This window comes from Anoplophora glabripennis, unplaced genomic scaffold (assembly GCF_000390285.2).
Source record: "Anoplophora glabripennis isolate ALB-LARVAE unplaced genomic scaffold, Agla_2.0 scaffold432, whole genome shotgun sequence".
NCBI classification, from domain to species: Eukaryota; Metazoa; Arthropoda; class Insecta; order Coleoptera; family Cerambycidae; genus Anoplophora; species Anoplophora glabripennis.
Window position 1 is genome coordinate 294,949 of NW_019416822.1, and position 15,146 is coordinate 310,094.

General features: G+C 32.5%; 1 protein-coding gene across 1 annotated transcript; it reads right to left on the bottom strand.

The window, feature by feature from the left end:
* Positions 1 to 1,630: 1,630 nt before the first annotated feature.
* On the bottom strand, positions 1,631 to 14,941 carry LOC108908636 (alpha-tocopherol transfer protein-like). Its single transcript, XM_018712733.2, has 6 exons — positions 14,824 to 14,941; positions 14,566 to 14,719; positions 6,713 to 6,872; positions 6,310 to 6,431; positions 4,183 to 4,421; positions 1,631 to 2,519 (listed from the first exon to the last, which is right to left on the bottom strand). The coding sequence occupies exons 1-6, from the start codon at positions 14,824 to 14,826 to the stop codon at positions 2,262 to 2,264; spliced, it is 936 nt and encodes a 311-aa protein (XP_018568249.1). The 5' UTR covers positions 14,827 to 14,941; the 3' UTR covers positions 1,631 to 2,261.
* Positions 14,942 to 15,146: the final 205 nt, after the last annotated feature.

Genomic DNA, 15,146 nt, shown 5'->3' on the forward strand with positions numbered 1-15,146 from the left:
GAAACCTTAAATTTTTATTATCGTTGAAAATTTGGTTTTTTAAGTCAGTGTTGTCTTTTCATGGCCATCTTAGAGTAAAATTTCAGATTTAGAAAAAAGTAACAGCTATAAATTAGTAAAACTTTTGGAGTGGGGACTTTAAAGGGATTTGAATTAAACAAAGTAAGATTTTCCATAAAAGAATATACCCCTCTAGAAAAAAATCTAAACAAGTCGCGTAATGTCACCATCATATAGTTCTTGGCTCTGTGGATGCATTAAAATATATTCAAAATTTTAAAAATTGTCAAAATTGTACAATACAGTAAAATTTGCCAAGTTGTTTTGGGATTAAATCTGAGTGCCCTGTATGTATGTATGTCGGAGGGTGGTGGAATTGTTTTTCCACCGCGGCACTTAGGCCTTATTAGACCCCTTGTACACCCTCCTTCATTACTCGAGTACTTTTCTTCAGTGCCCTGTATATTTTAACATGATCCATTTAAAATTTGTGTGGAAGATTTTTTAAGAACCAATGAAATATACTGAAATTGGTAGGAATAATTCATTACCCTCGAACAGTCCCATGATGCCTTCAACATTTAATGTCCTACTCGTCTGCCGTTTAATTCGATGATTTTTATGATATATAGGTAAGTTTATAAATTCACTGGGAAAACATTTGAACAATTAGTGCACTGAATCGAGAAATGACATCATTTCAGTGTTTGATGGATCAATGATACCATTAAAAAAATGTTTCCATTGTTTTCCATTTTTCTCTAACTTCACTATTTTGACAAACAATAAAAAAACAAAAATTGAGCTCAAAATAATTATGTAACTATATTTACATTTACATATACAGGGTGTCCCAAAATTAATGCAACAAAATTTGGCCATAGATTCTTAAGACATATTTAGGGGATCTGTATTTTTTATTTTGCCAAGTAGCCCCCTTTTTTGGAGTTACAGCCCCAAAGAATAGTCATTTGTAGAATCACTAAATTTGGTACACAGGGGTTTTATGACATGTGGAATTGATAGTGCTACACTTTTTGGCGGGGAACCCCCTTAAGACACTTTTTTGGAACCAAAAAAATATACATCACATATTTGAATTTCTTAAAAATTATTAGTTCCCTAGAAAACCATTGCAGTTAGAAACTTTTTTATCTCTTGATATTTTTTCGTAAAATGCAATATTTGAGAAAAATGGCGAATCACGGTATGCATTTGATCACATTTTGACATTTTTCTGAAAAACTTTACGAAAAAAGTATCAAAGGACAAAAAAGTTTCTAATTTTAATTACTGTCTAGTGGACTAATAATTTTTAAGAAATTTAAAAATGCGACTAAATTTTTTTTGGCAAAGACGAGGATCCATGAACAATTGTCTTAAGGGGATTTCCCGCCAAAAAGCATAGCACTATCAGATTACACATGTCGTAAAGCCTCTGTGTACCAAAAGCAATTCTCGTACAACAGGGTCCTGAGATATAAAAAAGAGACTATTCTTAGGAGCGGATTTCAGGGGGTTGTAACTCCGAAAGAGGTCCCCTCTTGGCAAAAATAAAAAATACGGGCCCTAAATTTGTCTTAAGAATCTGTGACCAAATTTTGTTGTATTAATTTCGGGACACCCTGTATATACTTAAATTTTTCTTTCTTGGTATAAAATGATTTTTAAAATGGTTGTCAGTATTTTTCATCACTTTCTGAAGTGATGAAACTAGTTTTGCTACTGCTAGATTATTTAAATTAAAATAAGTTCCATTTCAAATATCTTTTAATGTATTATTTAAACTTTTACCATTTACATCATTTCCATCAATCTCCGATATCCAAATCTGATGGATTTAAGCACATTTAATAAAAAATGGTTCAATGGAATGCATTAAACATGCATAATTGATTAAAATTTTGATGGATCTTTTTCATTTTTCTTGGTTGAATATAAAAATATTTGAACCCTAGTTGATACTATTTTTGAATTGATTTGTTTCATTGGTATTACGTATTTGCCCTAGGGCATAGGGCATTGTAGACATTCATAGTGCCTTAGGGCATTATTCCTCATTTATGCTTATTACAAAATGACATTTGTAGGTTATTAAAATATTTTTTATAGGGCACATCAAGAGGAATCACCCTCACCCAGAAATGAAGCATTGATGATGTTTATATGAATTGTTTTTTTATTTTTGGTCTGTAGAAAATTGTTGACAAAATACTGCGACACCCTGTATGATATCCATTATAATTAAGACTAGAACAATTTTAATCTATCTGTAGAGTCCTAAAACTTCCTTGAATGTCAGATTCTTTAAAATATAAGTTGTTATCAATTTTCTTTGGTATCGTCTTGGTTATTTTCATATTCTCCTGCTCAAGAAACCACTCTTCGTTATTATTTAATATTTTCCAATGAACTTTCATTAATTCTTCTAGAGATTTACACTTTCCGCCATAATTGGAGGGTAATATTTCTTTACCGAAGTAATCACAAAGGGTTCTACTGCTACTGTGGACGTTAAACTGAAATTAAATAAATTGGGTCAATGTGGGTATTGCGGTTAGGCAAATTCATTATTCTCACATGGTTTACTATATTTCCCGAACAGGCAAATTATAAAAGAATGTTTTGGGTTTTAAAAAGAGGAAGGAAGCGGTGTTGAAATTCTTTTATTTGTTTAAAATGTGTTGGATATTTATCAGCTGTCTTACCATACAATCTTCCTCTTTGCTAAAATTTTAACAGGCAATTTGTTCATTTTTCCTTTATGTGGGACACAGTAGCATAAATAATAAATTTCTAAATTTACTTTGCCCAAATGACTGATCTGATTTTAGTTGTAGTTTCAAGAATTTCACGGCCTATGCTGTTATTTAAAGTTCTATTTTATTTTGGTTTGTTATGCTATGGCCTATGCACCTGGTCGCCGCCAGTTACAACTTACAATGCACTTCCTTAGCCTTAGCCAGAAATCTTTGACCTGCCCTTGTTTTCAAGCCAGGCTTTGACCGGTCTTTGTATTGACTTCAGTTTTTGTTGGTTCAAAGGCGATTAGAAGCAGACATACTCCTCAGACCACTGGTCATGTGCGATGCTTCCAAATTTTTTGTTTTTCGTCTTCAGAGATGACTCTGCAAAACCTTTGCAACGACTAAATCTCAGTTAGAACCAACAACAAGAACTAAAATTAATATCAGGCCAGTCTTAGGCGTTTAATAGAGTTGCCTTGCCCCCCCACAAATCCTAGCCCAAGACAATAAAAGCAGGTACATAGAGCACAGCATAACCCGAAAAACTGTGGAAATTTAAATAATGTGATTTCATTTTCTTTTATAATTATTATTCCTCGGTGATAATGACCAATCAAACATGTTTATTCATATTTCAGTTCTCAGTATATGCAGGACACATGAAAGAATAAGTTTTTTTTTTGAAATTTGAAACATCCTGAAACACCTGGGATATGTACTTCAATTTGGCCCATTCTATAAGTCTTAGGGTTCAATCCATTGTAACTCTGCTTATGTTATTAAGACCGTGATATTTTACAAAGATAAAAGATTTGTGAGATTTTGCAGTAAATTGATGAATGACATAACATAATATAAAAAGTACGGAGAAGACTGCTTTATGCCATGTTTTATGCATGACAGCAATTTAATAACATCATGCCCATAGTCGTTTCCAAGAAACGAAATGAATTACAAATAATCTCGGTATAAATATAAACATATATGCTGCTATTAACGGAATTAGTGGATAATTATCCCGATAATTTCATTTCAGAATGGATAAATAAGGCTTTTTGAGATAGGTAATTAGATTTGGATCCAATATAATAAAGAGTAATGCTGAATACTATAAAATTAAAAAAAGTGTAAAAGCTTTGTAATTTTCAGTCAGCGAATAAGCAGTATGATTTTGGAAAAATAAAATACACAGCAGTAGATGCAGGCATGTATTCCTGTGTGACCTCCGAGTTGCTAAATAATCATGTGTTTACTAATTATTGCGGGGGTAATTCAATGTTGAACGGGGCTATAGTTCGCAGAGTAGTTGTATCCCACATTATCATTAGTTAAAAATAATAGAGTACCACCGTGTATATTTTTCTCCATGTAAGACATGGTTATCAGTGAGTTTTTGTAAATTCGGTTTGATAAAGATTAATAATTATTTACTTACGGCATTTTTGACTTTATGATGTAGAATTGGTTTGATAACACTCAAAATTTTTTCTAGCAGTGGCGGTGCATTCAGGATATGTATCTCTTTCAGACGTGTACCGTACGCTCGCCTCAAAATTGGGGTTACGATTTTTATTATCGTCAGAAACGTCACAAAGTGATTAGGACTCAATCCTGATCCGTCAAATATGGCTATCTCCCCAGCATTTGGATATTGGCTGGTTAGAGTTAAGTCATCTAAAAGTTAATAAAAAGGAATATATAGAGGTATATATATATATAATATTACCAATAAAGTAAGCATTCGAGAACATTTTTGATCAATCATTTTTGCTTAAAAATAATGCCAAATGGTGCACTTATAGACGGTTTTATGATTTTCTTTCAAACGTCAAATTTGATATATTTTTTAGATGCTAAAATAGACGTTTTCTTAAGATCTAGAAAACATCAGAAAAGTTTTTTTTTTCTATATTGTATCCACCGTTGCAATATTTTCGGCTCAACGGCCAGTACGAGGCCGACCTGTTTTTTAATTGTCTGCAACCGAACCTGTTTATTCAAATTTGGAAACTAGTTGTTTCATTCGAGGCATTCCTTCTACCGAAAATTCTACGTATTTGCACAGTCTCAGCTACACACTCTCCGCACTTACAACGAATTTTCACAATCTTTACTCGCTCATCCATCGTATAGCGCTCCATTTTGTCTAACCGCAACGTGTTTGGTGCTAACTTTTCGAAATGAAAATGGCGCACAATTCAAATCCTGCGTTATTTTTGGGGCGCCCGGTACAGGCTGTTACAAATTCGCTTCTGATTACAGGGATCTCGAAAACGGTAAGAGGTACGAAGTAGCTTAAATGGGGGCAAAGTTACGTAATCAGGGGACCAACATTATGCCTCTAAAAAATTAAGGCTAACATAATATTACGCTGATCGTAATTTTCAACATTTGCCAAAACGAAAATGTTTTTGAATATTTATTGAAATTTTTTAAAGAATAATATTCACTTGACGTTTTGGTTGTTCATATGCATTTTTAAGAATTAATTTGTCATAATAAAATTAAAATTGTAATAATGTTTTAATTTTGACGCAACAACTTATTGAGTTATGTATCACCAAGTGATAGTAATAGTTAATAATAATAAATGTTTTATTGTAACGCGAGGTGGTAATAGTTTAAATAACTAGATGGATTTCACAAGGTCTAACGCCACTTACAGTGTACGATAATTCAATAAACAAAGAAATCTAAATAAAAAAATTCAATAAATTTGGAACGAATACACTGAAGATGAATTTTTCAAGACAAAACGTCTGAATCTGGTTCGGGCTGAGCCAGTACCGTATTGGGGATCATGAAGGCTTGCAAAATATGTCATAAAATTTCTAGGGTCGTATTTAAAGTAATGAAGTTGATGATGGTCCTGGAGAGACGAAACGTTACATATAAAAATTGGTTATGCCATTCGATAGAGGGCAAAAAGTGGCAATGAGAAAGTGTTCTTCTTTTATCAATATCACCTCAAACAAGGCTGAAATGAAACAAAAACGGATTTCCAAAATTTTATTTTTTTTTCAAATATTTCGAAAACTAATCATGTTAGCCTGATTACGCAACTTTGCCCCCATTTAAGCTACTTCGTACCTCTTACCGTTTCCGAGATCCCTGTAGTGAGAAGCGAATTTGTAACAGCCTGTATATAATATTTAAATACTTTTTTAACCATTCATTAATAGTAAAACAAATAAATTTAAATGGTTTCAAGATTTTATTGCAAAATCTAGTTTATTTAGATTTTTTATAATAAACTATTCAAAACAATATTTAGGTTTAGATTCCGTTGAGTTAAAAATGTATTAGGTATTAGGTTAAAAAATATTTAAAACGAATTGTAGTGGCGAATATGAGCAACCAATAGATGGTGCTGTATTTGTTCGATTAATAATATTTTTCTTATGTCAATTTTAGCAGATGTAGAAAATTACAAAATTGCTTTTGTACATTTGGCATTTTTTAAACAAATACGATTGACAAAGCTAAGTATTTCAAAAATGAGTTTATACATTAATAATTTTAATTTTTTTTCGGAATATATGAGGGAAAAATAAATACTCACACATCATGAAAAACAATTTGGTTACCGCATACACATCATAACGAGATGGATCCGTATCTTTTAATTTGTAAATACTAACTTTGTTGCCATTTTCTGTGAATTTTGGCAGGAACACAATGATGCTACAAAAAATAATCGTAAATTATTAATAGTACAGTATGTATAATATGTAGCAAGGGATCAATAGGCACTTATTTTTTATTTTTGCACTCTGTGGTCTGAAATAGCGAAAATTGTCAATTTTTTTTCAGTTCTAATGCAGTTATTTTTGTTAGAGCAGAGAGTACTGCAAATAAATTAGCCCCTGGGGCTAAAAGTGACGCTTTACTCCCCGAACTGAACAATCGAAACAGCATTTTTAGTCCACGGAGTGCAAAAACACTTTACATAAATAACACCTTACACTGTATCCAAAGCTTGTACGACATCAGCAGCGTTTGTAGATCTTCCTGAGAATATATCTGGGTATAAATTTCTGACAGTAAAATTGCACTCCAATTTTGCCTTCGTCCTTTCCATGTCATATTTGCTGCTTCTTAAAAAAGTGCGTATTATTCTTTTATCTGAAATGAATTTTATGATAAAAAAGGGAGCACAGCGGTCCTTTTACATTTGTGCTTGAACAGTCACAAGCGATTTTTTTTACTAAGAATCGGGGTCAAGTGAGATTTTCAAATGAATTATTGGTGTGACGGAATAAAAGTGGTTAAAATGTTTCGGGTTGTCCAAATTCGTTTTGGAACTTTTGTAATGTTTGTAATAAGGGAATGTTAGGATTACGTAATTTCTGTCTTTATTTGGTCTCATTTACTTATGACCTAAATTACTTAAAATTTACGTAAATGGGAGGTAAGTGTTTAAAGAGACGACTTTACTAAGACGTTTTAAGTAACCTCACAAAGTTATAATAACCTATTGGTTATACAATATACTTCCACAGGAAGTTTAAACGTAAGTACCTATTACATTACCACTTAATTTACATAATTTACAATTCTTGTATTACGGTAGCTACTGGGAATCGTATTCAACGAGTGCAAAAAAGTTGCTTTAGGCTCATATTTGGTTTACCTAAGCATCAGTCAGTGTCACACAAATTGAAGGAAATTAACTGGTTATCTATGGAAGATAGAAGTTTATTACATAGCTGTTCCTTATATCATAACATTATATTGACAAAAACACCAAAATACCTGTATGATAAAATAGTATTTAGGCATAATGTACAGGGTGGGCAAATAAGCGAGGTAAGCGGCTGTATCTCAGAAACTAGTGATCGTAGAGAGCTACGGTAAACAATTTTATAGGTAAAGTGGGCAAGGGAAAATGCTGGAAATTATTTTCAAGTTTCCAAGATGGCCGCCAGTGGGCGTTTCCACCATATTGAATTACATAAAGTTACGTTTCTCACGATTTTCCCCAATGAATGTAACAAAAAAGTATTTGCGTTTTAATGTTAACTTAAAGTCGAACATTTTTTGTAAAAACAATTTTTCTCTATCTTTCGAAATAAAGTGGTGGGGGGTATTTGAATGTTGTTTGAAATAAATGCCTGTAACTTCGAAACGGCTTAATGGATTTGGATAAATTTGGTATCATTGAAAAGAGCATTTCTTGGGCTTTTAGGTTTCTCGTAATCATGACAGTTGCGACCTACACGGCCGCCGATAGAGGGCGTTATTCGATATTATAACCAAAATATTGGATTTTCTCAAAAAATTTAAATGCGATGATATGACTTTTTTTAGACTAGAAAATAGACAAATGACCAACCAATAAGCCTGCGCAAACCGCATCTTAATATCTTTTTCCTAACTCAAATTATTAAAAAAAATACTAAACCAGGAAAATTCATATATCCCCATTTAAAAATGCATCGGTTGCTTTCGATAAGAAGGCAAGTAGTAGGCCATGGACACGACAATCGCCTAACAAAAATATTGCCAAGTAACGTCAAACTTTTGTCACACGCAGCCTAATATTGTTGATTGCGTATAATTTGAGTACTTTTTAATCAAAATGCCTCTCACAAATAATGAAGCCGTTGACATGATTGCGATTTATTTCGAGTGTTTTCAAAATGCAGCTATAGCTGCAAGACAGTACGCGGCACGGTATCCAGATCGCCGTCATTACGGGAGAAGAATGTTTCCGCGCTTGGTACAGCGATTACGCGATACTGGAAGTTTTCGTCGTCCTAAACGTCGCAGGCGTCGCAATGGAAGGACCGAAGAAAACATTATCAATGTCTTGGCTTACATAGAATTTGATAGACATGTAGGAACTAGAACATTGTCTCTAGACTTGGGAATAGCACGAACAACTGTTAGAAATATTTTGAAAGATTATAGGTAAATAATTTTATCTTATTCCAAGTATCTTAGCACATACTCTCAAATACACAATTCAGTGTTATTCTGATTATATTATTTTTACGCATATGTTGTTTTTTACTTTTAGATTACATCCTTACCACATAGTTTTGCACCAGGCGCTAAATGAACAAGATTTCGATAATAGATTAAATTATTGTCAATGGATGCTAGGCATGCTTGAGGAAAACAGAAATTTCTTAACGGAAATTCTCTGGACCGACGAGGCTACCTTTAGTAGTGATGGTAGAGTAAACCGTCATAATATGCATTATTGGTCCGCTGAAAATCCGCATTGGTTAAGAGAAGTGCAGCACCAGGGACGCTGGAGCCTAAATGTGTGGTGCGGTATCATTGGGGACAGAATTATTGGACCTTATTTTTTTGATCAAGCTTTAACTGGTAACCGCTTCTTAGAGTTTTTGATCAACGACTTGCCAATTTTGTTGGAAGATGTGCCACTCGAAACTAGGAGAACTATGTTTCTGCAATTAGATGGTTGTCCGGCACATTATTCAATTAATGTCCGAAACCATATTAACGGGACCTTTCGAGAACGCTGGATAGGAAGGGGAAGCCTATTTCCTTGGCCGGCAAGATCTCCGGACTTGACATGTCTTGATTTTTACTTGTGGGGACGCTTAAAAGACATTGTTTTTCAAACTCCACCAACAACACGAATGGATATGGAAAACAGAATTCGAAACTCAATTCGTCAACTATCAGCGGTAGAAATCGAGGCTGCGGTTCTGTCGACTCAAGAAAGACTGGAACAATGTGTGGAATATGACGGAAGGCAATTTGAACACAGAAGGCATTAATCTTTTTTCAAAATCGGTCCTTTTCAGGACCACAACTTTATTTAAAAGGAAAATCGCTTATAAATACGAAAACGTGCGACTTAAAATCACAGCACTAAATAAACTGACATTTCTTGTGAATATTTTAGAGAGGAGTTTGTCTTTTATTTCCATGGCCTACTACTTGCCTTCTTATCGAAAGCAACCGATGCATTTTTAAATGGGGATATATGAATTTTCCTGGTTTAGTATTTTTTTTTAATAATTTGAGTTAGGAAAAAGATATTAAGATGCGGTTTGCGCAGGCTTATTGGTTGGTCATTTGTCTATTTTCTAGTCTAAAAAAAGTCATATCATCGCATTTAAATTTTTTGAGAAAATCCAATATTTTGGTTATAATATCGAATAACGCCCTCTATCGGCGGCCGTGTAGGTCGCAACTGTCATGATTACGAGAAACCTAAAAGCCCAAGAAATGCTCTTTTCAATGATACCAAATTTATCCAAATCCATTAAGCCGTTTCGAAGTTACAGGCATTTATTTAAAACAACATTCAAATACCCCCCACCACTTTATTTCGAAAGATAGAGAAAAATTGTTTTTACAAAAAATGTTCGACTTTAAGTTAACATTAAAACGCAAATACTTTTTTGTTACATTCATTGGGGAAAATCGCGAGAAACGTAACTTTATGTAATTCAAGATGGTGGAAACGCCCACTGGCGGCCATCTTGGAAACTTGAAAATAATTTCCAGCATTTTCCCTTGCCCACTTTACCTATAAAATTTTTTACCGTAGCTCTCTACGATCATTAGTTTCTGAGATACAGCCGCTTACCTCGCTTATTTGCCCACCCTGTACATATAAGAGACACTAGATATAATATGAAGCTTCATATTATATCTAGTGAAGTATTTACGGTTAACTTTGATCGGTTATAACTACTAACTAATTGACCAATCGATCTGGATTTTTTTAAAAAGAAGTGTCTTTCCAAGAACTTTTACAACCTGCTTTAAAAAATTTGATTTGATTGAATATTCACAAAGTTATTCTAATTGTTTATAAGTACAAAAATTCGACCAATGTTTAAACAAGCGCCAGAGCTCTCCTAATTGACGGATTCGAATTTTTCAAAAAAAAGTTTGAAAGCTTGAGAGCCCTTCTATATGTGATTAAATTTTCAAGTATCTAAGGGCTTTGGTTTTTGCTGTGCAAAATTTTGAAAATTTGCAATTTTTTTCCAAAATCTGGATTGCAAAATTATTATGCAAAATCTATCGAACCGATTTTGATGAAATTTGGTGTGATGATTCTACATGATATGAAGTTTTCTTGAGCCAAGTATAAAGGTCCTATACCAAATTTAAATACCCCAAAAAAAATTCCCTAAGAAGTATTGTTTTTGACCCCTTCTTGCTATTTTTTCGATTTTTACCATAATAATCATGATTCATTCGACTTGTAACTAGTCATGTTTTGTAAAAAATTTAATTACAAACATTTATTCCTCTTCCATTTTCGCCTAAAATCAACTCTTGAAAAGATACATAATTAAATACGAAGAAAAATACAGTGCTTTCGAAAAGTAATGAATAAATTCATTATTTTTTAAATTGAGACGTTTTCGAAAAAATCACCTGGCACGTCGATTTTGTTTTTAAAAAAGGCACTTATTGACATACGACCCATATTTGTGACGTCATCGTTGTTCGAAATATGACGTCATCGACAATTTTTTTAAATAGCAACCCCCAATTTTAACCATGCCATTTGAAAGAGCGTGTCATTCTACATACACAGATCATGAAAAATTATGGTGTTACATAACAAAAATTTCTAGAAAATAATGTTTGAAGATTTTAAAATTTAATTTTCACAATACTGAAAATGATAATGATTATGTAAAAATCGACTAAATGGTGCACCTCCCCATTATGCAACACCTGTCCCTGCTGATTTAGATGAGCTGTTCCCGAATCGTTAGATAGGGAGAAGGGGGCCGATTGAGTGGCCAGCCAGATCGCCTGATTTGATACCCCTAGATTATTTCTTCAGGGGATACTTAAAAAGCAAAGTATACGTTACTAGACCGGTTAATTTAGAAAATTTAAAAGCAAGAATTAGTCACGAGATACATCGTATACCTCCTGAAGTTATTGATAATGTCCAAAGAGAATTTATTAATCGTCTTGGCTACTGTCAGGCAGCCAACAGTGCACAATTTGAACATTTAATTTAGTCGATTTTTACATTACATCATTATCATTTTCAGTATTATGAAAATTAAATTTTAAAATCTTCAAACATTATTTTCTGATGATGTGACGTAATTCGCTCTGATTGATGTTCAACCTGTCAAGGCGGTTTGCTGTATTTTGTAGTTTTATTTTATCAAAAATATTATCAATCTCGCTCATAATATAAAAATAAATACGTTTTTTAAAATCCATGAATCTTATTTCGTTAGATAAATACATAATTTTAGTGATTCTTGGTTACTGTCATCATGCCTAGTCAAGGCGTAATATGGACCAAATCATTCATCTCACTTCATGCGTTGTAGATTACCTTTCTAGAATCATAGCAAAATGTTTTCAAAAAGTTTTCCTCTACAATAGTGATTAACCCAGAAGCTTAAAAAACACAAAGCTACCTAATATACGAGGTTTGATTAAAAAGTAACGGGATTTTTCAAATTGTGCGTTTTGTATCTTGTCTAAGGAGTTGAATTTGTCTTCATTTGAGTAAAGAACTATTTTTGACTTATGTTAACATACTTCTAATAATGTTAAACTTCAAACTTGTTTGTTTTTAAAGCCTTCTCAGACAGAAAACTTAAATATCGTTGGTATTTCGAAAATTTTATATTCCGCAAATCTACACAACACAAAAACTAATAGGTAAAGTATATACTTTTGGAATGCATTTTTAGCCCTCTTTCCGTTTTTGAAATAAAATGTGTGTTCCTTATAAAAAAACACAAGTTATGGTCATATCACAAAAACTAAAAATATCACATTTATTTTTATGCCATTAAAGGTATCTCAAATTTTCAAACCGTTTTAAGATATCCTGAAAGGGAAACGAGAAAAGGGCACCAGTCGGTTTAGCCAAAAGTCGAGAAACGCCCTGTAGCACGAAAATGGTAACAAATAGAGGGATGCAGTTTGCGCCATTGCTATTTTCTCGAAAAAAGTGCTCGGGACTCATCTATCAGATTTGATCCCGGTACAATGTTGAAGTAATTTGTTTGTCAACGTATTCATTGTAAATACATACTCATAGGTACTCATTCTGGATAATTTTAAAGCGCTTCAAATATTTTATAGTTCTAAAGACAAATTATAATTTATATTTTAAATACCTATATTCTTAAATTTTTGTACTTAATAAATCTATAATGTTGCAGCATATTGCATATGCTATACCTACTAATGATTTACAATAGCAAATTAAAATTTTTTCTTATAAAATCGCTTCTCAGAGCTAATGTGAAAATATGTCACGCTGTTTCATAATACTCCTCAGTATTTCAACTTTCATTTACATTCTTAATTCAATTCAAAATATTAACTTTAGGGCTATGTAGGACCTATTTAGGTTAAAATGTTATCGTAGTCTCAAAACTTGTAGACTTAAGACAAAATTATGCGTGCATTCTGGCTTTCTTTATGTTTTTGCTAACAACCCACTCATTTACAAAAAAAAATAGAACATATCGAATTTTTGTTTCAAATATATCAGTCGTAGTTTAGTATAGTTTCAGCATAGTTTTTACTATTGTTAAATTTTAAAAAACTTTATGGTTTTCAAGAAAAACCATATTAACTGAAACTAGATTTTAGAAAATAATCGAAAATGGCAATGAATTTATCTTTCAAACTTGTCAGTAATAAAATTATTTTATTTCAACAATTGTTGAAAAAATATCAATTATTATTCATTTATATTTGTTACTTAATACAATATTCGCTTATTTAAAAACTACCTAGGTACTTGTTTTCTTTTTGTAGAATTAGGAAAGAAGTGAAGTAAAATTTATTTGGCCAATTGTCAAATTTGAAAGATAAAGCCTACTAAGTACTGACTTTTTGATTACACCACCACACAAAAAAAGTTGTCTGAAATGTACATGCGACATATGATTTCCGATGTATTTTCGCTCGTTGAACACGAATCCGGAGTCAGAATTGCTCCATCACCCTTCAATTTTCAGCAAAACGCTGAAGAATCTTCTGAAAAAGGAAAATTTTCATTTTCATCCGGATTCGTGTTCAGCGGGCGAAAATACATCGGAAATCATATGTCGTATGTCGCATATACATTTCAGACAACTTTTTTTTTGTGTGGTGGTGTTATTTTCTAATGAACACTAGATCTTGTGTCAGTTAATAAGGGTTTTCTTGAAAACCATAAAGTTTTTTAAATTTTAACAAGAGTAAAAAAAATTAAATTAAATTCTGCTGTGAATTAAATTACTATTTTCCAATTCGGTCAATGAAAACATAGTTCGGTACAATTTTTAACTTTAAATCATAGTCAAAGAAGACCAGTAATAAACCTAAATCATGTACCAAATTTGGTTCTTCTACGGTAAAGTGTTGCAGAGATATTAATTTCTTTTGAAATTTACTGCCCCATTTTGGGGGCTAATAACTCCTCAGGGGTGCATCTTTGTATATAGGTAAGTTTGGTTAAATTACAATATTTTGGACATCTCTACATACACGTGTCGGTTCTTATGCGGGACATCCTTGTATATGTTGGCATAATAGGAGCGGATACAAAACTTGCACTAATTCCGTAGTACCTACCTATGTTAAAAAATGTCACCTTTTTTGCTCAGTCTGATTTTAAGCTTATATCAATTCTGTTACCAGGAAAATCTGTTACGGGGAGTGTATTGAGGAAAATGGTGATTTCATATCGTCCAGTATAAAGCGAAGCATTCCGTTGATAACGCAACAATTTTACATATTAAAACATTGATATTAATATGTATTCAAAATGCGAAAATCGAAATATGTATGACAAAATGTTGCACCATTAATTTTTTATATAATAAAGTGGCATGCTTACCATATTTCTTAGGAAAATGAGGCTGGCAGTTTATCCACGTGTATAATAAATTTTCGACATGCGGAGATCTATCTTCATCTTCGTTAATTTCGTCCCTTATTATCCGTAATTGATCGTTGGTCGGCGGTATTACAAAACTATCAACACTTGATTCCTGCAATTTTATTTTGAAAAGTTTAATAAAATAATACACCTCGATCGATTATTTCACAATTTTCATTTTTGTTTGGTAACGTCTGATTTCAAAAATTCGCTCACCATATTTTTTAACTTCTCAGTTTATTTCGAATCCGCTTTAACTATAGATTAGTACACTAACCCACAAAAATGCTTAAAATAATAATTTAAACAACTATTTATTTGTAACTTTCCTAACACACAGTCCGCAGCTTAGTAAATATTAAATATAGAAAATCTCGTTTTTATAGTTAATGGAAACAATGTAGTGACCTTGTAAACACAGGCCAGGAAAGAGGAATAAACTTTGTTTCTTTACCACTGCATAATGCACTCCGACTTTTAAAATGACACGTCTTTTTATACGTCATCACGTCTAATTAATGATTTTCTGTCTTTATTAA

Bases quoted from the DNA above. Each gene is read 5' to 3' on its own strand.
- LOC108908636 (XM_018712733.2), bottom strand. The intron at 6,873-14,565 runs GTAAGCATGCCA...AATTCATTTCAG, and splicing joins TCATTTTCCTAAGAAATATG to ATAAAAGAATAATACGCACT. The intron at 4,422-6,309 runs GTGAGTATTTAT...ATTAACTTTTAG, and splicing joins CAAATTGTTTTTCATGATGT to ATGACTTAACTCTAACCAGC.